At 43.1% G+C, this 24,219-nt stretch overlaps 1 protein-coding gene across 1 annotated transcript; it reads left to right on the top strand.

Annotated features, from left to right (window-relative positions):
* Window positions 1–1,651: 1,651 nt before the first annotated feature.
* On the top strand, window positions 1,652–19,360 carry GSTT4 (glutathione S-transferase theta 4). The gene is made up of 5 exons (XM_075832084.1): window positions 1,652–1,810; window positions 6,550–6,637; window positions 13,516–13,666; window positions 16,070–16,246; window positions 19,092–19,360. Exons 1-5 carry the CDS (start codon window positions 1,696–1,698, stop codon window positions 19,284–19,286), a joined length of 726 nt encoding a protein of 241 aa, XP_075688199.1. The 5' UTR covers window positions 1,652–1,695; the 3' UTR covers window positions 19,287–19,360.
* The last annotated feature ends 4,859 nt before the right edge of the window (window positions 19,361–24,219 follow it).

Genomic DNA, 24,219 nt, shown 5'->3' with positions numbered 1-24,219 from the left:
ATGGTCATTTTACTGTGAGTGGGGGGCTGATGGTCATTTTACTGTGAGTGGGGGGCTGATGGTCATTTTACTGTGAGTGGACGGGCTGATGGTCATTTTACTGTGAGTGGACGGGCTGATGGTCATTTTACTGTGAGTGGACGGGCTGATGGTCATTTTACTGTGAGTGGGGGGCTGATGGTCATTTTACTGTGAGTGGGGGGCTGATGGTCATTTTACTGTGAGTGGGGGGGCTGAAGGTCATTTTACTGTGAGTGGGGGGCTGATGGTCATTTTACTGTGAGTGGGGGGGCTGAAGGTCATTTTACTGTGAGTGGGGGGCTGATGGTCATTTTACTGTGAGTGGGGGGGCTGATGGTCATTTTACTGTGAGTGGGGTGCTGATGGTCATTTTACTGTGAGCGGGGTGCTGATGGTCATTTTACTGTGAGCGGGGGGCTGATAATCTTCAAGTGGTTTCCACCTCTGAGCTCCAATTGAAATTAATAGGAGGCAGAAAATACCTGCGTCGCCCGTTTGGTGCTTTTTTGCCTGTGTCTTTTGCATTAGCTTCAAAAGCTTTTGCAATGGCTTAAAAAGAACGCAAAAAAAAAAAAAAGGTCAAACAACGCTGTCAATTCAAAATCTGCTTCAAAGTTCCTGAAGGAATTTTGAGGCAGATTTTTTTTGCCTCACAAGAAACGCTGTGTGTAGTACTTGTTTTTAGCCGTATTCTGTCTTTCTCGAAAAAAAATTGGTAGGGATGCCCTGAGGAAATTTTATTTTTCCAGTGGAGCCTCGAGTCCGAAAAGGTTGGGAAACTCTGTACTAGGCTACAGGATCACGCCGGCCTACGCAAGGATCCCGTCGTGGAGCAGCTCAGTTCGTCATGGGAACGGGTTCTAGTTGAGTAAAAAAAATAGTTTGAGGGCACTGACTACAAGGGGGAGGTGGGGGGCTGTATAGCATGATCTACAAGGAGGAGGTGGGGGATTATGGCACTGCCTACAGGGAGGCTGTATGGCACAATCTACAGGACGGCACTATCTACAAGGGGGACTGTGTGTGGCAGCCAGGGGAGGGGGCATTATACTGTGTGGGGGTACTACAAGGGGGCAATATACTGTGTGTGGCACTTAGGGGGGCATAATACTGTGTGGGCACAATTAGAGCACAAAATACTTTGTCCTTGAAGGGGTTATAATATACTATCTAGGGCATTATACTGTGGGGGGGCATTATACTTTTTTTATGGGACATTTTTTTATGATGGGGTGGGGCGCCGAAAGATAATTTCCCACGGGGCGCCATCTATCCTAAGGTCGGCCCTGTATGTATAGTACTTAAAGGGACCTGTGTGAAGGTTTCCTGCTAGTCATGGATAACAACATGGAAGTGACTTATATTCACCAAACATTACACATAATAAGAGCAGGAATACAATTTGCGTTCGCCAAGTGTCAGTCCCACATTTCTGCTGTCACTTTTCAGCCATGATGTGTAGGACTGACATAACAGTATGGACACGTTGGTAAACTCTGAGCCGACCACAAGCCGTGCAAAGGTGACACGAAGTAATTTTATATGAAGCTGAAATCCTGGCCAAAAGTAAGTGGGCGGCGCTCTGTTTTGGGGGCGTGGTTACTGTGCAGAAATACAGCGACCCTTCTCCGGAGCCTCTCATTGTCAGTGTGAACTGAGTGGTGTACGGTTATCATGTCGGACCTAACGCTTTACCTGGACTTGCTCTCCCAGCCCTGCCGGTCTGTATACATCTTCGCCAAGGCTAACAATATTCCCTTCAAGTACCAGGAGGTGCGGCTTTTTAAAGGTCAGTCTAGCGTCCTGCGGTTGGGGCCGGCTGGGCAGTGTTTGCTTCACGAATTACAATCTTTCATGAAACTTCGAGAGACTTGTAGCTTATATACTGTGGAAAGTGTTATGTGAAAAAATGCTGCTTTTAATGTCTTTAACTTTAATCCAATAGAAAACTACTGACAATTTGCCGTGCATTAAATCGTTATCTGCGTATACGCCTAGCAAAAACGCTGCATGTGTGTGGGGGTGAGTCTCCCATGGAATTGCTGTACTGTGTAATTTTGTTCAGTACTGAACAGCAGTTCCATGTGGAGTCAGACTCCTACCGTCATAAATGTCTATGATAGCCGGAGCCCTGTTCACCTGTACCGCGGTCGGGCTGAGACATGCGGCCGACGCACGGACCGTTTTCCAAGGCACGAACTCGGTCGTGTGCAAGAGTAATTATGTTGACATCGGCGCTGGCTTCCCTTCATCTATTCCGTTCAGAACTGAAAGCCAAATAGAAACTATCGTAATGGTAATGCAAACAGAAGAGATCGTTAGTTCAGGCTTTGTATGAATTATATGTATTTACCCTCAACAACACTGTTTGCATTTATTTAACAATAATATGCACTAAAGACTAGTACAACAATTTGTGGTTTGAAGCTATGAGCAAATCTTCAGATCCAATATCCCGGCTATGTTCACACGGGGTCTTTTGCCGAGTTTTTTGACGCGGAAACCGCGTCGCAAAACTCGGCAGAAACGGCCCGAGAACGCCTCCCATTGATTTCAATGGGAGGCGTCGGCGTGTTTTTCCCGCGAGCAGTAAAACTGCCTCGCGGGAAAAAGAAGCGACATGCCCTATCTTCGGGCGCTTCCGCCTCCGACCTCCCATTGACTTCAATGGGAGGCAGGAGAAAGCGCGTTTTATGCCCGCGGCGCTCAATGGCCGCGGGCGAAAAACGGCGCGATAATTGCTGTTCACACGGAGTATTTTGGGGGAGGAATATCTGCCTCAAAATTCCGTTTGGAACTTTGAGGCAGATATTCCTCCCCCAAAATACTCCGTGTGAACATAGCCTAAGGAATACGAAATAGTTTTTGTGTTTTTGCTTAATTTAAAAAAAAAAATGTTTTTGTAACTAAAGCATGTCCTTTTCACCAAGGACTTCCGATGCGGTTCAGGTGAATTTTTCTGTCCCGTGTGGATGTACAGTTTAGCCTGGGTTCACGTCACGGTCAAAAATTTGAAGGAAAAAAACCAGCCTAAACTCTGCGTGAACTCTGCCTAAAAGGTCCAGCAAAGGTGCATAGATTGATTATGGGCCATGCATGGTTGTGTTAAGGCTGCATTCACACAGGGCAAAAATCGGAGCATGCTGCAGATATTCAGAAGTGCAACCTGCTCGTTCTGTACAGTGCGGATTTCAGTTTTTTCAATATAGAAGAGGTGAAATCCGCAGCAAGATACGCACGTTAAGGTCTTAGATTTTGCATGTATTTTTACGCCCAAACCAGAATTTCACTCAAGACAGCAGGCCTATAAGACCTTACTGTATATATTCTGTTCCTGGTTTTGGCTTATAAAATACATGCCAAATCTGCACTGTGAACGACACCTAAACGTGCATAGTTTTCTGCAGAAATGCTTCGGGACATCAACAGCATTTCTGTCGCATAGTGAGCAGCTCCCCCCTCTGACTCATGTAAATGTGTACCAAGCAGGTACCCCACTCAATGCTTTATATACGTCCTAATCTAGCAAATACATTATTTATTTATATATATATATATATATATGTGTATGTAGATTTATTTTTTTTTTTTTTTTTTTTTCAAATGCCAACAGGCTGGAATTTCCAGTAATGGAGCTTAGTGTTTTTTTTGTTTTTTTTTATATTTATCTTGAGAATTTTCAGCCAGTACTTTTCATACATTGTGGAACTAAGAACACAATTGCATCATGAGCTGTAAACTCTCCCATGGGTGTGACCATACTCGCAGAACGCCTGCTACATTCAATTGAAGCTCTATGCACATTTTCTGCCGTTCGTTTATTTAGGCCTCATGCAAGCGTCAGTATTCTGGTCAGTTTTTGCTTCCGTATTTGGCAGCCAAAGCCAGGAGTGGGTCCAAAATACAGAAGAGATGCACATTATTTTTTTTTTATAGGTCTTCGCTTTGTTCCACTACTGGTTTTGGCTTCCAAATACTGAAGCAAAATACTGATGTGGTCATCTGCCTGATGGGAGAGGGGGATAGAACACCCACCCTTAACCCTTTGGCTCCACAGCCATCTTAGTTTCACCTCCCCATTGAATTAAACAGGGAAGCCCTGCAACTAAAAAGCAGCAGTTGCGCAAATACAATTGACATTCTGTGGTTGGGCTGGGAGATTGCGACCTAAAAGAAAATCACGATGATTTAAACATGTAACCTCAATTACTATCGAACTATTTAGTCCAAACCCCTTTTTGCATTCCCCCCTTCTATATGCATGCTACGCCATTTAATTAATAATTATCCCGTGCTTGCTGTATATAATATAACCCCTGACCCTGCCACCACACAATTTTTATTGCCCTGTAGTGCACCCCACACAGTATACTGCCCCCCATAGCTGCCCTCCCCACAGCCCCAATAATGCCTAATCATCTACATACGTGCCTAACCCCATTCCAAAACGTGGAGGATATCGCTCTGCTCTTCCGGTCTGTGGCTCTGTGCAGGCAGGTGCGATGACGTCCCTGTCTTGCGTCCAGCGATACATAGTGAATGGTAGAGCAGGGATCTTGCGGCTCCCTGCTGTACCACTGTATTCAACTGTATATGCGTCCTGAAGATGCAGATAGTTTAAAGAGGCTCTGTCACCAGATTTTCAAACCCCTATCTCGTATTGCAGCAGATCGGCCCTGCAATGTAGATTACAGTAACGTTTTTTTTTTTTTCAAAAACGAGCATTTTTGGCCAAGTTATGACCATTTTTATATTTATTCAAATGAGCCTTAAGTACAACTGGGCGTGTTTAAAGTTATGTACAAGTGGGCGTGTATTGTGTGTGTACATCTGGGCGTTTTTACTTGTTTTACTAGCTGGGCGTTGTGAATAGAAGTGTATGATGCTGACAAATCAGCATCATCCACTTCTCTTCGTTACCACCCAGCTTCTGGCAGTGCACAGACACACAGCGTGTTCTCGAGAGATCACGCTGTGACGTCACTTCCTGCCCCAGGTCCTGCATCGTGTCGGACGAGTGAGGACACATCGGCACCAGGCGACAGAGGCTAGATCGACTTACCTGCAAACGCCGATGATGCTGCAGAATCAACTGTAGCCTCTGTCGTCTGGTGCCGATGTGTCCTCGCTCGTCCGACACGATGCAGGACCTGGGGCAGGAAGTGACGTCACAGCGTGATCTCTCGAGAACACGCTGTGTGTCTGTGCACTGCCAGAAGCTGGGTGGTAACGAAGAGAAGTGGATGATGCTGATTTGTCAGCATCATACACTTCTATTCACAACGCCCAGCTAGTAAAACAAGTAAAAACGCCCAGATGTACACACACAATACACGCCCACTTGTACATAACTTTAAACACGCCCAGTTGGACTTAAGAAAGGCTCATTTACATAAATATAAAAATGCTCATAACTTGGCCAAAAATGCTCGTTTTTGAAAAAAAAAAATGGTTACTGTTATCTACATTGCAGCGCCAATCTGCTGCAATACGAGATAGGGGTTTGAAAATCTGGTGACCGAGCCTCTTTAAATGGGGAAGAAAAAATTCAAAACTGAAATTTGTAAGTTTACTACTGTTAATTGTGCTGAATATCGGATTCGTTTTTTTTATTTTCGATTAATTGCCTGGCCCTATGCTGCGGATTAAAAAAAAAAAAAACTCTCTGCAGGTCAATTTCTGAGCTGTTTTTGTGCTTATTTATGCGGTGTGAGATTTGTTCAAACCTCATCCACTCTGCTGCTATTGTATTCTGCTGCTGATTTTCTGCAGCTAAATCTGTTGCGTGAAATCCGCGGTATTTACGCTATAAGGGAATCTGGCCTTTGTGCACACAAATAACACGATCGGGGCTGGCCGAATAAAGGCTGAGTTTTATTTGCCTGCTTCATACCATGTTTACTGCAACATGCCAGTAGGGGCTATACCCCATCCAGGCCCCCACCTTACAGATGCAGCAGCACCACAGATCCTAGATGTTGACTTCTCTGATGGATAAATGGCTGCTTACTTGTTCTCATATATATTAAAAATACTTGTTACATTTGCAATGAGTTTAATTATGAATCTTTGAAATCCTTCAGAGACCAATCACTCTTGTTGCCTGTAACTAGGAGCACACTTGAAGCCATATTGAATCGTAAGCATTGTTTCTATGGAAGAATATTCCCATAATACGGTGCTGAGTGGACGCCCCATACAGCGGCACGAACTATGCCGATGTGGTCTATAGTAAAGTACGTGAGTAGATTTTGTCACCATTATTATGATTGTGGCATAACCGCACCATTTTTGAACGCATCATGTTTAGAAATAAACTCGTGTCAATAGACCCTTTAAAGGGGTAGATATTTCTTCTATGAATATCTGACAGCTGTGGGTACGCCATAAATGTCTAAGATGGGAATACCCCTTTAAGGGTCTAAGCACAATTACAATAATTCTGACAAAGCTGCCATGTATACCCCCTTATATTTCTGGTGATCGTGATTTCATGATAGATAACCATTTCTGGGTCCTTTTCTTTAGGAGAACAATTGGCTGAAGATTTCCGCAAAGTTAACCCACTTTGTAAGATACCAGCTCTCAAGGATGGAGACTTCACAATGTCTGAGAGGTAATAAAACTAGAGTATTCTAAGCTGGTTATAAGCCGAAGAACTGTTTTTCCCAGTTATCTGTCTGGATCTCCTCTACTGAAATTCATGTTCAGTATGTCGTTTTAGTGGAATAGGAGATGAAATGTTTCCAGACAGTGCAATCTCAGGAAAACAAAAGTATTGTATGGGGGGGGATACGTCCTATTGGATTATTCTCTCCCTGATGACAGGGCTCATTTATTCTTGCTGTAAAAGAGTGCACTTTTTTTTTTTTTTTTTTTGCATCAGTTATGACATTTCTACACTAAGTTTGCTTTCTAAACCATGTAGTCTTGGCTCAACCTATTTTATTTATACATTTGTGTGGTGTGATCATAGGACCCCATTGCTAATGATGTGCTTGTGTAGAAGTGTTCAACAATAGTACAATAAAAACTAACTTTCCAGATTGATCAGGACTCTTAAAGCTACAGATCTTTCTGGAGTATTGGTACTTTAGACTGTAAGCTTGCTCAGGCAGTGTTCTGGCTCCTATTGCATCTGTTAGGCCTCCTTTACACACAGATCTTTTTCAAAGCGTCTATAAAAAAAACCCTGTCCATAATTAAAATGTATTGTGCGTCTTAAATTGAGTATCATTTTGTAATTTCTTTTTTTTCCTGTTTTTTTATGTAATATCAAGAAGCATATGAGAAACTTTTTTTTTTTTTTTGTTATAAATGCCATACTCCAAGCATGTTGCAAATGCTACTGAACACAAAATTGCTTCGGAGATGCCACAAAAGCAGTTGTATGCAGTGCATTTTATATTTTACCATAGAATTTAATGCTTGTGACTCCAGTCTTCCATACACACTGGGGTGGATTTAGTGAGCCATATGCCCCAGAATTCTGTCTCAAATTGCACCAAAAATCTGTAGTTTTATTATGTATTTTAGACCCTCTTTCCAGTACATCCCTCATGATGGCACCACGGTAGGTTGCCCTATTGACCTCTGTAGGGACAGGAAGACAGAGGTTAAAAGGCCCCTCCCACCACCCACTTGCCAGTGTTCTTCCTGTCTGCAGAGACGTCGCTCCTGTTACTGCAGAGGGAAAAAAACTCGGGCAGGGGGCAAGATCGGGGGGTCCGTGCACTCCCCCTTCTCGTCCCCCTAAAGCCTAGGCTAACACCCCTCTAACGAGAGGTCCCTTAGCTCCCAACCTAAGACACATACTGGAGGAATCCTAGGCACGGTTCCGGTAGTGTGTGGGGTTCGGGATTCCCAAGCAGGTTTCGGCCTGGCTGCGTGACCAGGCGGGGACCGGCAGCTCCATAGGGTTGGACGCACCGGCAGGGTATCCTCGCTGCGCCGCATAGCAAGCCTCAGTCATCTGCTATGAGCGGCTGCACCTCAACAAATAGCCGACCGGAAATTACTTCGGGCAACTTCCGGTCCGTGGCCATCTTGGAAGGCGGGAAATTCAAAACGCCCACATTTAAAGGGACACGCACAGGTATGTAGTTAGAGCTGATACCTCTAACTTGGATTGATTTTGTGGATTGCATATTGCATTGCCTGTTACCTTTCGCAGTATGGAACTTCCTCGTCCTGACGGAACTCCAGATATGTCCCAGGGTCACGTAAGTCTCACCCTTGGGGTAAGGGTTATGACTCCTTATGTATGCACACCATACTTTACCTACCTTCTGTTTTCTCTAGGATAAAGAATCCTCTGAGACAAACTGATTAAAAGGTTAAAAAATGTGCGACTTGTGCAAAAAAATGGCCCGTCCCATAGGAAACAATTGTCAGGATTGTATTGCAAAAATACGAAGAGGAACAACCAACGTTTGTCTGAACTTGGGGCTATGATTCGTGAAGAAGTGAGTCAGTCAGTAGCCTCCCTCGCCCCTCCTCAAACTCCCTCACACTCCCGGGAAAAAGACCATGGATTGAAGTGGATCAAAAATATTGTCTTCCTTCTCAGGGGTCAGAGCAGGAGTGTTATTACCTATCGGAGGGTGAGTTAGAAGGAGAGGAACTCTTGCCTTCAACTTCATCCACTCAAGAGAAAAACATGTTCTTCTCTTCAGAGATGTCTGATACCTTAATTCAGGCAATACGGGAAACCATGGATATTCCCGAAGAAGACCAACCACATACCATCCAGGATGAGATGTTTGGATGTCTAACTAAGGTTTTTTTCCGTTAAACGAAAATCTCAAAAGAATGGTGACAACTGAATGGGAGGATTCAGAAAAAAGGCTCTTCGTTTCAAGAGATTTTAAAAACAGACTTCTCTTTGATCCAGAAGACACTAAACCTTGGGATGAGATCCCAAAAGTAGATGTCCCAGTAGCCAGGGTTGCTAAAAAAAACGCAATCCCATTTGAAGATTCCTCTCAGTTGAAGGACGCCATGGACCGAAAGGCAGACGGGCTACTGAAAAGAGCGTGGGAATCTTCCTCTGCTTTGATCTCGACTAATATCGCGGCCACATCAGTAGCAAGAGCAATGTTTATATGGTTAAACCAGCTGGAGACCCATTTGATGATGAAGACATCACGACAAGATCTATTAGAATTTCACCCTTACTAAAGATGGCAACCGGATTCTTGGTAGACGCTTCAGCGGAATCTATTAGATTTGCTGCCAGGAATGGGGCTCTCTCAAATGCTGCTAGAAGAGCATTATGGCTCAAGATGTGGTCAGAAGATACGAAGTCCAAGAACGAATTATGTTCTATCCCGTTTACAGGGTCTCTGATGTTCGGTCCTCTCCTGGATAACATGCTGGAGAATGCAGCAGATGGGAAAAAGGGGTTTCCTGAAGAGAAACCAAAAAAAAACCCTCAGTTTGGGAGGTTTCGACAACAGAGGGATCCTACCTTACAGAACTACAGCGGGAAAGGGAAGTCCGGTCGCTGGAGTTACCCCAAAGGAAGAAGGGGTCGAGGATATCTCAACCCCAATAATTCCTTTCAGCCCTCAAAGCAATGACGCCAAGAGTGTGGGGGGGGGGAAGACTCCTACAATTTTATCCCAAATGGTCGAGAATAACCCAGAACCCCTGGGTTCTAAAGATCATAGAAGAAGGGTTCAAAATAGAATTTTCCTCCATTCCTCCAGAGAAATTTCTAATCCAGTACCAAGCAAAAGACCTTCATCAGATCCTTATCCGGGACGTCCAGAAACTACTCAAATTGAGATCCATTACTCCAGTTCCCCACAACGAAAAAGTCAAAGGCCACTATTCAAAAATCTTCTTAGTCAAAAAAACAAACTCTTCCTACAGGACAATAATCAACCTGAAGGTCCTAAACAAGTGGTTGAAATATCGAAAATTCAAAATGGAGTCTATCAGATCGACTATTCCTCTAATAAGGGAAGAGGCAATGTGTACGATCGATTTTAAAGGATGCGTATTATCACGTTCCTATCCACCCCGCTTACCAGAGATTCCTCAGATTCGCAATTCAGAACGGTCCTTCCATTCTCCACTTCCAGTTTGTCTGCCTCCCATTTGGCATTTCCTCCGCCCCCAGAATTTTTACAAAATTATGGCAGAGATCATGGCATTCGTAAGAAGTCAGGGCATAGTAATTATCCCATATCTAGACTACTTCTTGACAGCAGATACTCGGTCTATCGTAGACAGTCATCGGTCACAGGATAATCAACTTTCAGAAGTCAAGTCTTCCTCCCCAAAAACAGAAGGTCTTCTTAGGAGTACTACTAGACTCCTTCCTTCAACATTCCTTCCTCCCAAGAGAGGAACAAATACTCCTTCTGGCAGAAGTAAGGACATTTTTTGGGGAAAGACGCCTGTTCCATAAGGGAATGTATGCGGATGTTGGGAATGATGATGTCTTGCATCCAATCTATTCCATGGAGTCCATTTCACTCCAGACCCTTACACAATCTGATCTTCTCCCAGTGGGATCAAACAGAACTCCCTGAATTCAAATTTCCGACACTGTGAAATCATCCTTCCTGTGGTGGCTCTGCACAAACATAGACAAGGGAGTCCCCTGGAGAACTTCTCCTTATGTAGTGATTGCCACAGATGCCAGCAAACACGGCTGGGGGTCGGTAATCGAAGACAAGCACTTTCAGGGCACATGGCCTGTTCAAATGAAGATGATGTCCTCAAACTTCAGAGAACTAAGCCGTATGGGAGACACTTATAAGAGCTTCACCCATTATAAAAGGAAAGCATATAAGAATTTTATCGGACAACACGACAGCGGTGTCCTTTCTTCGCCATCAAGGGGGAACAAGACACACTCTTCTTCAGGCCATCTCTACACAAATTTTCAGTTGGGCAGAAGAAAATGTCCTATCAGTCTCTGCAGTCCACCTAAAAGGCTCAGAGAACCTATCGGCAGATTTCCTGAGTCGGGAAAAAGTAAACCCTTGGAGAATGGTCCCTAAACAGGGAAGTCTTTCTGTCCCTAACCCGAAATTGGGGTTATCCACAAATAGACCTGTGTGCCACAAGGAAATACTCCCAAGTATAGACATTCTTCTCCCTAAATCTCAGACAACCCATTGGGAGTAGATGCATTGTCCCAACCCTGGGACATGATCTGGCCTATGCCTTTCCTCCGTTTCCTCTAATACCAATGGTATTAAGAAAAATCCAGGAAGATCTGACAAAGCATCATTCTTCCCTATTGGCCAAAAAGTTGGTTTCCAGTCGTAAAATATCTAGCGTTGTAAGACCCTATCATGCTCCCAGTCAGGGAGAATCTTCTCTCCCAGGGTCCCTTATTCTTTCAGGGAATAGAAACTCTGAAGTTGTCAGCCTGGATCCTGAAAGGCAGATCTTGAGAAACCAGTCTGTCAGATGAGGTAATTTCAACTATCTTATCAAGTCATAAAGAAGCTTTCTCAAAAATCTATCAAAAAATTTGGAAGAAATTCTGTTCCTGGTATGGAGACCCAGGACCAGATCCCTTTTCTCCCAACATCGTGAAAATCCTAGATTTTTTACAATCGGGATTCAAAAAAGGGCTTAGCCCTAGTACCTTAAGTGCAGATTTCAGCCTTAGGTAATTTTTTTTTTAACATTCCCCTGGCTGAACATCGGTGGATCAGAAGATTCACTCAAGCGGTCTCTAAACTGAAACCTTCCCTAAAGAAGAAATCCATTCCTACCTGGGATTTGAATGTAGTGTTAATGACTCTTTGTGATTTCCCCCCCCCCCCCCCCCCCTTTGAGCCACTCGACACGATTAGTATGCATTTTTTAACTCTAAAAGCTGCATTCTTAGTTGCTATTTCAGCATTCTAGAAGGATTGGAGAAATCCAATCTGTCGGTTATAGAACCCTACCTAAAAGTACAAGAGAATAGGATCTAAAGCTGGATCCTTCCTTTATTCCAAAGGTATCTACTGCTTTCCATCGAACAAGAAATAATTCTACCTCCCTTTTTTATCCAGATCCAAAAAAACAACAAAAATTCCATTGCCTGGATGTCAGGCGAGCAATTCAGTATCTGGATAGAACCTCCTCCTGGAGACAAGATAAAAATCTATTTGTCCTGTTTGGGGGAAAGAATAGAGGAAAGAGCCTCAAAAGGCTCTCTAGCGAGATGGGTAAAAACTACCATACAAGAAGCCTACAAGTCCCAAGGACTATGTGCCCCACAAGGCATCAGGGCCCATTCAACGAGGGCCGTTTCAGCATCCTGGGCAGAAAGAGAAGCCTCTATGGACCAAATCTGCAGAGCTGCCACTTGGTCAAGCCATCATACATTTTGCAAACATTATAGGCTCTATGTTCTGTCCAATACGGATTTAAGTTTTGGACGGAAAGTCCTCCAATCCATAGTCCTGCCCTGAGCATTATAATTTGGTATTGCTCCTGTGGTGCTGTCATGAGCGATTGTACTGGAAAATAGGAATTAGACCTACCGGTAATTGTATTTCCAGAAATCCATCCTGACAGCACCCTTACATTCCCATTCCCTCCCTTATTGAAATTCTGATTTGTGCAATTAACATGTCAGTTATTATCCCTAGAAATAAAATAGGGTTGCATCCATACTGGTGTAGTAATTGAAAAACACTGGCAAGTGGGTGGTGGGAGGGGCCTTTTAACCTCTGTCTTCCTGTCCCTATAGAGGTCAATATGGCAACCTCCTGTGGTGCTGTCCTGATGGATTCCTGGAAATACAATTACCAGTAGGTTTAATTCCTATTTTGCGGCTCATTAGACAGTTTTGAAAAGTGTCTAGAAAATGGGGCATGGTCAAGTGTGGTGCTATAATGCGATTTTATTAATGGCATGTGCCACAATTTTGGTGCGAAATACTGGATTAACCGAAGCAGAAGTGTAAAGGAAAAATGTGTAACCTAGCCAGATGCGTTAATTCTCAGTGTGCGCCACTGAAATGTGGCACTTTTCTGCCAACTTTGATGCAGTATTTTGAGCCAAACATAGGAGTTGAGGAGATTCATCAGTCTTTTCTTTGTTTTCTTCCATTTGGATCCACTTTTGACTGACTCAAAACTGAGCCAAAAACTGCATCAGTACTGTGTGATCCTGGCCTCAAGCTGTCTAAATTTAAGAACGGAATAATCTACCCCGTTGTTGCCATGTAACCAAAGCCAAAAGATTTGCTTGGATAATATTGTTAAACCCAATAACCTCGAATCTCGCAGTACTAGAAGAAAACAAAGCAGAGATTGATAACCCCCCCCCCCCCTCTTCCCAATTAAAAGGCATTAACCGAATATCTTATTCTTGGCTGCCTACTGAGAGGTACTCTAGTCTTACTGGTTACTCTTCCCCCCCCCCCCCCCTCTTAGTAATGTTCTATTAATACTGTGTGCGTTAATACTCCTACATATAAAGCTACTTTTACAGACTCTTATTTGCTTACCTTTTTATCTTTCTCTACGTTAGCACTGCAATGCTCTTATATTTAGCCAACAAGTACAAGACCCCTGACCACTGGTATCCATCAGACCTCCAGAAACGTGCTCGCGTAGATGAGTACATTGCTTGGCAACATACAAATACCCGTCCACATGGCTCCAGGCTGTTTTGGGTCAAGGTAAGCATGTCTTTAGTTGATACAAATTTATTTGGGAACACGGATGATTGGAATTAGATATATGAATTGGGTGGTCCCATCCCAACAATCTAAACGAGGCTGGAGGCCATCCTGAATTAGGACCCCACCAATACATCCAGCAAAAGTGCTTGTTCCATTGGATAAGAGAAGGTCAGTGTTAGGCCTGTTTTCCACCTGCATGTGTTTGTCAGCATTGTGGGGCCTATGGTAAAACGGGCGGTCCAAACTGCTCATGAGGTGAGCAGGGGATATCCGACAAGTCCTTCACCTTAAGGCTGGGTTCCCACGTAGTGTGAACACTGGATTTTCTGCAATGGAATTTCAGCCAAGTGGATGAGATTTTGAAAATCTCATGCCCACGCTGTTGGTCAATTGACATTTTAGCTACTTTTTTCCAACAGTGTGGAATTTAAACTTACAGCATGTCAATTTATGCTGCATTTTCTGTTTCGGGTTTCTCCATTGAATTTAATGGATGGAAAACCTGCATCAGAAAGCCAATTGTTGCAGCATTATCTCTGCCGCAATAATCTCAACTCAGAAAAAAAAAAATATTATCATACTTACCCAGAACTCCCTGCTTCTTCCTCCAGTCCAGCCTCCTGGGATGACGTTTCATCCCATGTGACCGGTGCAGCGGTCTTCTGCCGCTGCCTTTCGCAGTGGAAGTTCAGTTAGAAAAAATGCAAAATGTGGTGCAGTGTTTCGGACTGAATGTGCTGCGGGTTCCAGGTCAGATACGCTGCGCAGTTTTCTTGCAGTGTATTTGACATGTGGGAACCTGGCCTAAGGGTATGTTCCTACACACAAGATGTGCTGCGGATCTTCTGCATAAGGCTGGGTTCCCAAGGGTCAGATACTCTGCATAAAAACTGCACAGTTTATCTGACTTGCAGCCCGCAGCACATTCCGTCCAAAAAACCGCACCACATTGTTGTGCAGTTTTTTTTTAATGGAATTTCTGCTGCAGGAGTGTTTGGGGTGGGGGACAGTTATACTTTGGGTATGTACACACAGTGTTTTCAGACATTTTTCGGGGCCGTAAACGTCCCGAAAAACGGCTGACAAATAGGAAGCAGAACACCTACAAACATCTGGCTATTGATTTCAGTGGGAAATACAGCATTCTGTTCTGACAGCGCATTTTGTACGCGGCCGTTTTTCAAACCGGCTGCGAAAAAGTGCATGCCACTGCTGTTTTTGGAGCCTCAGACGCTATAGAAAAACAGCTGTTAAAAACGCTGCGAAAAATGTGAGTTTGATAGAAAAACAGCTGAAAATCAGGAGCTGTTTGCCTTTGAAAACCGCTCCATATTTTCAGATGTTACTTTGTGTGTGCACATACCCTTAGGCTGGGGTCACACAACTTATTTTCAGACATAATGGAGGAGTTTTAGGCCTCGAAAAACTGCTCCAATACGTCGGCAAACATCTGCCCATTACTTTAAATGGGCTTTACGATGTACTGTGCCGACGACCTGTCATTTTACGCGTCGCTGTCAAGACGGCGTGAAAAATTACAGCCGTCAAAAAGTGCAGGACACTTCTTGGGGCGTAATTGGAGTCGTTTTTCATTGACTCCAATGAAGAACAGCTCCAAATTACGTCCGTAAAAGATGCCCCGCAAAACGCGAGTACGAGCAATTACATCTGAAATGCAGGAGCTGTTTTCTCCTGAAAACAGCTCCGTAATTTCAGACGTAATTGCAGTTATTGTGTGCACATACTCTTCTCAGCACGTAGTCCAGGCCTCCTAAGGTGACATTGCAGGCCGTGTGACACTGCAGTCTGTGATTGGCTACAACATCATGCCAGGAGGCCAGAAGAGTTCTGGGTAATTATTATTTATTTTTCTGAATTGTGAATTTTACAGCAGAATCGCTGAAATTCCGTTGCAAAACATGGCTTTCTGTTTTGGGTTTTGCATCTCCATTGATTTCAATGGGGAAAACCTGCAACAGAAAAGCAACGAACTCAGCATAAATTGACATGCTGCGGATTTAAATTCCGCACCGCAGGTCAAATTAACATTTATGCTGTGGTTTGTGTGGGCATGAGATTTTCTTACACATCCACTCCACAGCATTTGTTACGTGGTAACCCAGTCGCATAAAAGTTAAGATCATTAGTATTTTATTGTAAATCTGAAATGGGGACAGGATAGGGAAACCTCTCCAAGGGTGGTCCTCGCACTGTTTTTATGAAAACTTTATTTATTTATTTTTTTTAGCTCCCCCCCCCCCCCCCCCCCCCCCCTCATCCTCCACAAAAAACACTCACCTGTTTGCCACTGGTTGGGCATTCTATGTTGACTGTGGCATGCACATATCAAAGTAGTCTTCTTCTTTTTTTTTTTTTTTTTCTTTTTTTTTTGCGCTCCAGGCAATGACACCATATCTCCTTGGTCATGAAGCCACACCTGAGAAGTTAAATCCTGCTCTTTCGGAGTTTAATGCCACTTTGACAGCTATACAAAACAAATTCCTGCAGGACAAACTATTCTTGGCTGGTGATGAGATCTCCATTGCTGATTTAGTAGCTTTTGTAGAGATTATGCAGGTGAGTAAATCCTTTCTGATTTATTTATTGAAATCTCTCTTGTGCTTGATTTAATATATCCTTGCTGTTTGCTATAATCTGAATAATTATTTAATCTATTAGGCCGGCTTCCCACAGGACGGATACACTGCGTAAAAAGTCACGCAGCGTGTCCAACCTGGAACCCTCAGGACATTACGTCAAAAACGTCGTGGTGCAATTACTTTTTCGGACGGAAGTTCCACTGTGGAAGAAAACTGTTCATACTTACCCCCTCCCTTCTCTGAGGTCCGCTCCGTCCTCCCTGGATGATGTTGCAGGCCATGTGACGCTTCAGCTTGTGATTGGCTGCAGCAGTCACATGGGATGAAACATCATCCCAGGAGGCCAGACTGCAGAAGGGAGGGCAAAATGTATATATTTTTATTTCTCTTCCAGTGTTGCAATTTTTGCAGCGTAAATGCTGCGATTACACTGCAAAAGTTGCAACGCTTGGCTTACTGTTACGCGTTTTGCATCCCTATTTAATTCAATGGGGAAAACCCGCAACGGAAACAACAAAAATGCAGTATATGTTGACATGCTGCAGAATTAAACTCCGCACCGCAGGTTAAGTTCACGTTGCATTTTTTTTCCACAGCGTGGACATCAGATTTACTAGATATCACCCCCTTTGCTGCTACTGTAAATGCTGCAGAATTTACGCACACCGCTCTGTTGCAGTAATTACGCAGCGTTTACACTACGTGGGAACTCTGCCTTATGGTAAAATCTTCAGTGGATTACTTCTCCCCAAGCTGCAATCTTCCATGCAGATATTGACCAGTGGTGTGTGGTCTTTAATGCTTCATGTCAATCCTTTTGAAGATTGTTTGCAGGTTTGATACTGATTTTTGCCCTGGACTTTAAGACCCTGTTCACACTGGGTTTTTTGTTACGTGGAAAACACCCCAAATGCCAGCAGAAAATGCCTCCCATTAATTTCAATGAGGCGGAGGCTTTTTTTTCGCACTAGCAGAAAAACTGTCTTCTGGGAAAAAGCGACCTGCCCCATCTTCAGGCATTTACGTCTCTGACCTCCCATTGATGTCAATGGGAGGCAGAGAAAGCATATTTCGCTGCGTTTTCGCTCAATGGCCGTTGGCAAAAACTCCAAAGAGTGTGCAGGCAGATTAAAATCTGCAAAAAAAACCTGTGTGAACAGGGTACGAACAGACAGACTGCATAAACACTGTCGATTGTCCGCAACAGACTCATTGCAGAAAATCCAGTGTGGGTGAGATTTCAACAAATCAAATCCCCACACTGCAGAAACATGCTGTAGAAAACGCACAAATTAACTTGCGGTGAGTTTTTTGTTTTTTTTTTTACAACAGCAGCATGTCCATTAAAGAGGCTGTCACCAGATTTTGCAGCCCCTATCTGCTATTGCAGCAGATAGGCGCTGCAATGTAGATTACAGTAACGTTTTTATTTTTAAAAAACGAGCATTTTTGGCCAAGTTATGACCATTTTCGTATTTATGCAAATGAGGCTTGCAAAAGTACAACTGGGCGTGTTGAAAAGTAAAAGTACAACTGGGCGTGTATTATGTGCGTACATCGGGGCGTGTTTACTACTATTACTAGCTGGGCGTTGTGTATAGAAGTGTCATCCACTTCTCTTCACAACGCCCAGCTTCTGGCAGTGCAGCACTGTGACGTCACTCACAGGTCCTGCATCGTGTCTGCACCAGAGGCTACACTTGATTCTGCAGCAGCATCGGCGTTTGCAGGTAAGTAGCTACATCGACTTACCTGCAAACGCCGATGCTGCTGCAGAATCATCTGTAGCCTCTGGTGCCGACACGATGCAGGACCTGTGAGTGACGTCACAGTGCTGCACTGCCAGAAGCTGGGCGTTGTGAAGAGAAGTGGATGACACTTCTATACACAACGCCCAGCTAGTAAAAGTAGTAAACACGCCCCGATGTACGCACATAATACACGCCCAGTTTTACTTTTCAACACGCCCAGTTGTACTTTTGCAAGCCTCATTTGCATAAATACGAAAATGGTCATAACTTGGCCAAAAATGCTCGTTTTTTAAAAATAAAAACGTTACTGTAATCTACATTGCAGCGCCTATCTGCTGCAATAGCAGATAGGGGTTGCAAAATCTGGTGACAGAGCCTCTTTAAGTTCCCTGCTTCTCCAGTCCAGCCCCCCTGGATGACCTTGCAGGCCAAGTGACCACTGCAGCCAATCACAGGCTGCAGCATCACATGGCCTGCAACATCATCCACGGAGGCCGGACTACGCACTGAGGGGCTAAGCAGGAACTATTTTTTTTTATTTTTTTTTTCTTGGCAATGCTTCCTGCAGTGTTATAGGAGAATACGCTGCGCAGCTTGACACAGTATGTGCCCTGAATACGCTGTGTGTTCCTACCCAAATAGGGATTCCAAACATTTCTGCAATCAAATGAATTTTACCCTATTTATTGAAGGTGACATCTACTGTAAAAAAAACAAAAACTTTTGTCCGCACAAGAATGAGCATGCTCTAATTCCCGAACTTTTTTTCAGCTACATGTGGATGTTTTTTTGAGCACCCCACCCACTTGTATTACACTTTGAATTGCTGTGGATCTGCAGTGTGGAATCTGCACTGCAAATCCACCAGTCTTTCCTTACCATAAGTGAAATCTGCAGAGGTAAATCCATAACAAAATCCACATAATTCTGTGTGGATTCTTCAGAGGATTTGTTGTGGAATATCTGACCGTTCTAAGGGAAGTCCACACGTGCCAGTCTACAGCATGGCTTATTGAATTCCAGTTTTCTATTCACAACCTCTTGTCTTTCACAACCTCTTGTCTTTCACAGCCAACTGGATCTGGGGTTGATGTTTTTGAGGACAAACCCAAGCTGTCTGCTTGGAAGAAAAGAGTGGAGGAGGCAATTGGAGCAGATCTACTCAATGAAGCACATGAGGCATTACTGCATCTCAAGGAGTGTCAACCAGTCCCTCCAGAGCTCAAAGAGCGACTTAAAGCCAGACTAGAATTTTTCACTCGCTGATAAAGCTTCTGTAATGGATATAAAATCTCTTGTTAAATGCTGAATGTGTAATAAATGAGCCATTCTAACCAGTAGGAAGATTCTCATTGCATGTGATATATCCCATTAGTGAGGAGCTTTTTATTTTTTCTTAAATCCCTTTCCTCCTACTAAACAACTATTCTAGTAAGGGTATGTTCACACGCAGTGTTTTCAGGCGTAATTTGGGCGTTTTATGCCTCGCGTTATGCCTGAAACTGCTCCATTATGCCTACAAACATCTGCCCATTGCTTGCAATGGGATTACAATGTTCTATTCACACGAGCCTTTATTTTACAAATCGCTGTCAAAATACAGCGCGTAAAATGACTGTCAAAAGAAGTGCAGGACACTTCTTGGGACGTTTTTGGAGGCGTTTTTCATTGAAAAACAGCTCCAAAAATGGCCGTAAAAAACGCTGCAAAAGAATGCAAGTTGCTACAAAAACGTCTGAAAATCAGGAGCTAGTTTCATCTGAAAACAACTCCTGTATTTTCAGACTTTTTTGCTCACTGTGTGAACATACCCTAATGTGTATGTATTGGTGGCAACTATGGAGCAGATTTACTAATGTGATAGCATCTAGACCTAGTCATAAAATGCACCAGTATGTGACATCACTAGTGCGTAATGTTGCATCTAGTTTTAGCCCTATTTATGGAGAAAATGCGCACAAAACACGTTTGCACCTTAGATATTTTGCAAAAGTGTCTTGAAAAGGGTGTGTTGCTTTTTGTGCCAAAATTTGCTGAAAAAACAAAACCAAGTCAATCAAGGAACTGAAAATTATCTGGCAAGATGTGACCAATTTATCATATGGTATGCATCACTGATACATGTAAGACAGGGACTCCTAGCGTCGTACATAACTATGATGCTAAGAGCCCGGCTCCCTGCAGTGTGTTCGGTCCGTGACTTGTGGCCGAAATACGTTCCGTCCATTACGGACGAGATGTGCTCGTGTGAATCCAGCCTTACTTGCTGAGGTATTTTCTCCATCCATGAGCACCAGCGGTGATGGTAGAACAGGGGCTTTTTTTTTTTTGTTCTGAGGGTGGGTTCTTTAGAGTTCAAGAATTTGAGTCCAGCTTTTTCAGGAGGGATAGCCCATCACTAGGATTGGTTGTCTGTAGGCACAAGACTGTCATCGTCCAATTGTGGTGTTTTGAGGGTTTGGTCTATTCTTCCCACTCTCTCCTTCCCACTCTCTCACTAGCATCACCTAGTCCATGATGGTCATCTTGGTTCGCTTTTCTGATAAGCCATCTTCGAACTCTCCGTCTTTCTTGCATTTCAGACCCCAGAAGCGGGCTAGATCAAGATGTTCGTGACACCTTACTGGTCACAAATACTGTGCTGTCCCCTGAGTTGTTGGGTTTTTTCAGCCTCGAGTTGTAGGAGTTTTTTTTTTTTTTTGCTCACTCTGAGCTTGAGGGTGGGATCTGGAAGTTGAGAAAACATCCTGACAAGTTCTCACTCTAGCTGGTTGGATGGTATGTAACCTTTTTGGAAAAGGGTTTCTTCAAAGTGGGGTAAACGCTGAACCAAGTCAGATGATCTTTGACTTGTTCTGTACCTGTCTACTACACCAGTTGTCAATAAAATTTAGTTTCAACATACCCCCCCAAAAAATACAGTGGTCCATATCCCTGGAATGGGGGTGTCTAGAAAAAATAAAATATCTGGAATCAGGGAGACTGTGATATTCAGGTCTGTAAACGAGTTTAAAGAGGCTCTGTCACCAGATTTTGCAACACTATCTGCTATTGCAGCAGATCGGTGCTGCAATGTAGATTACAGTAATGTTTTTATTTTTAAAAAACGAGCATTTTTGGCCAAGTTATGACCATTTTTGTATTTATGCAAATGAGGCTTGCAAAAGTCCAAGTGGGCGTGTATTATGTGCGTACATCGGGGCGGTTTTACTACTTTTACTAGTTGGGCGTTCTGACGAGAAGTATCATCCACTTCTCTTCAGAACGCCCAGCTTCTGGCAGTGCAGACACAGCCGTGTTCTCGAGATCACGCTGTGACGGCACTCGCTTCCTGCCCCAGGTCCTGCATCGTGTCGGCCACATCGGCACCAGAGGCTACAGTTGATTCTGCATCAGCGTTTGCAGGTAGCGACATCGACTTACCTGTAATTCACTGTATTTTAACGATATATATTGTGCTCCCACAAATATGAACATTTGAAAATTCACTGAAGTGATAAATGAGTAAAATGTATAATTTTTATTTCATAGCTATCTAAAAACAGGGGTACAATCACCACTGTGAAAAGCCCAACCGTGTATTTAAAAACGTATTAAACAGAATACTCCCAGTCCTAGTTCGTTTGCGAACCCTTTGTGACTGGGAATGTAAACAGAGATATCAAAATATGGAATCGGCGTATAACATTGCCAGCGATATATCTTCAGCAGCAGGTATTCTACTGCACAACACGGAAGCATGCGCGCATAGATGTCAGCGGCATGCTTCACTCTGGGACTCTGAGTCACTATGAACTGAATACTCTGACCCCTGGCTCCGGCAGCGTACATCAAACAGCCAATCACACCGGCCCAGCACATCCATGATGCTCAACCATGTGACCCCCGGCTGTCAGCTGACATACCCGGAAGTAACAATGTAAACAACAACAGAGCATGCTGACTCAATGGGAGGCTGTAGAAGTATCTGTTTGCTACGCACAGCCTCATGCTATTCAAGGATAGAGTATAACACTATTAGGTTGGATATATGTTGCGGATCAGCTCAGGACCGCAATTGGACTACCACGATAGGAGCACCTACACTGAAAATACATAATATATGGATGGAAGAACGACGTAATTGTAAACCTCACTTGAAACATTTGACACAATCCTGGACTCAATTGTCATACCTGCTACTTATTGATTGATATATTGCAAGTGACTACACTGGGACTAGGAATGCATTACCATACCCCCACCCAGAGGACCAAAAAAGCCCTATGACTTGATATGGATTGTATATTAAATAAAACAGGTATAATTTGTTTGCTTGTTTAACCCCTTGAGTACCCAGCTCATTTTGGCCTTGAGGACCAGACCCATTTTTTCAAATCTGACGTGTCACTTTATGTGGTAATAACTCCGGAATGCTTTTACCTATCCAATTGATTCTGAGATTGTTTTCTCGTGACATATTGTACTTTAGGTTAGTGAAAAAATTTTGTCGAGAAATTTATTGCTTATTTGTGAAAAACACCAAAATTTAGAGAAAATATGAAGAAATTATGATTTTTCACATTTTAAATGTATCTGCTTGTAAAACAGATAGTAATACCACACAAAATAGTTACTATTTCACATTTCCCATATGTCTACTTTGTTTGCATCGTTTTTTGAACATCCTTTTATTTTTCTACGACGTTACAAGGCTTAGAACTTTAGCAGCAATTTCTCAAATTTTCAAGAAAATTTCAAAAGGCTCTTTTTACAGGGGCCAGTTCAGTTCTGAAGGGGTTTTGAGGGCCTTATATATTAGAAACCCCCATAAAAAAAATACATTTTGAAAACTGCACCACTCAAAGTATTCAAAACAGCATTCAGAAAGTGTTTCAACCCTTTAGGCGTCTTACAGGAATTGAAGGAAAGTAGAGCTGAAATTTGAAAATTTCATTTTTTTTTTACAAAATTCATTTGTAATACATTTTTTTCTGTACCACAAAGTTTTACCTGAGAAACGCATCTCAATATTTATTGCCCAGATTCTGCAGTTTTTAGAAATATCCCACATGTGGCCCTAGTGTGATAATGGACTGAAACACAGGCCTCAGAAGCAAAGGAGCACCTAGTGGATTTTGGGGCCTGCTTTTTTTAGAATATATTTTAGGCACTATGTCAGGTTTGAAAAGGTCTTGTGGTGTCAAAACAGTGGAAACACCCAAAAGTGACCTTATTTTTTAAACTACACCCCTCAGGGAATTTATCTAGGGGTATAGTTAGCATTTTGACCCCACAGGTATTTTGCTATGTTGGAGTTCGTCTGTGAAAATGAAAATCTACTTTTTTTCTGGAAAAATGTAGAAATGTCGAATTTTTGCAAGGAATAAAGGACAAAAAGCACCCCAACATTTGTAAAGCAATTTCTCCCGATTACGGCAATACCCCATATGTGGTAATAAACTGTTGTTTGGACCCACAGCAGGGCTCAGAAGGGAAGGAACGCCATTTGGATTTTGGAGTGCTGATTTTACTGGAATGGTTTTCGGTGCCGTGTTATGTTTGCAATGCCCTGGAGGGACCTAAACAGTGGAAACCCCCCCCCAAAAGTGACCCCATTTTGGAAACTATACCCCTCAAGGAATTTTTCTAGCGGTATAGTTAGCATTTTGACCCCACAGGTTTTTCGCTGCATTTATTGAAATTACTCTGTGAAGATGAAAATATACTTTTTTTCTGAAAAAACATAGAATTTTCACATTTTTACAAGGAAAAAAGGAGAAAAATCACCCCAACATTTGTAAAGCAATTTCTCCTGATTACGGAAATACCCCATATGTGGTCATAAACTTCTGCTCAGAAGGGAAGGAGCACCATTTGGATTTTGGAGCGCAGATTTTGCTGGAATGGTTTTCAGGCGCCATGTTGCATTTGAAGAGCCCCTGAGGTATTAGTACAGTGGAAACCCCCAAGAAGTGACCCCATTTTGGAAACTACAGCCATTGAGGATTTTGTTTTAGGGGTGTAGTGAGCATTTGGACTCCACAGATGTTTCATAGAATTCATAAACATTGGGCAGTGAAAATGAAAAATTTCATTTTTTCCAATAAAAAGTCGATTAAGCCCCAAACTTTTCATTTATACAAGGGGCAATAGGAGAAAGAGCACTGCTCAATTTGTTACCCATTTTCTCTTGATTACAGCAATACCCCATATGTGG

The sequence above is a fragment of the Rhinoderma darwinii genome, chromosome 1 (genome assembly GCF_050947455.1).
Source record: "Rhinoderma darwinii isolate aRhiDar2 chromosome 1, aRhiDar2.hap1, whole genome shotgun sequence".
Lineage (NCBI taxonomy): Eukaryota > Metazoa > Chordata > Amphibia > Anura > Rhinodermatidae > Rhinoderma > Rhinoderma darwinii.
This window is presented reverse-complemented; position numbering and strand designations above follow the sequence as displayed.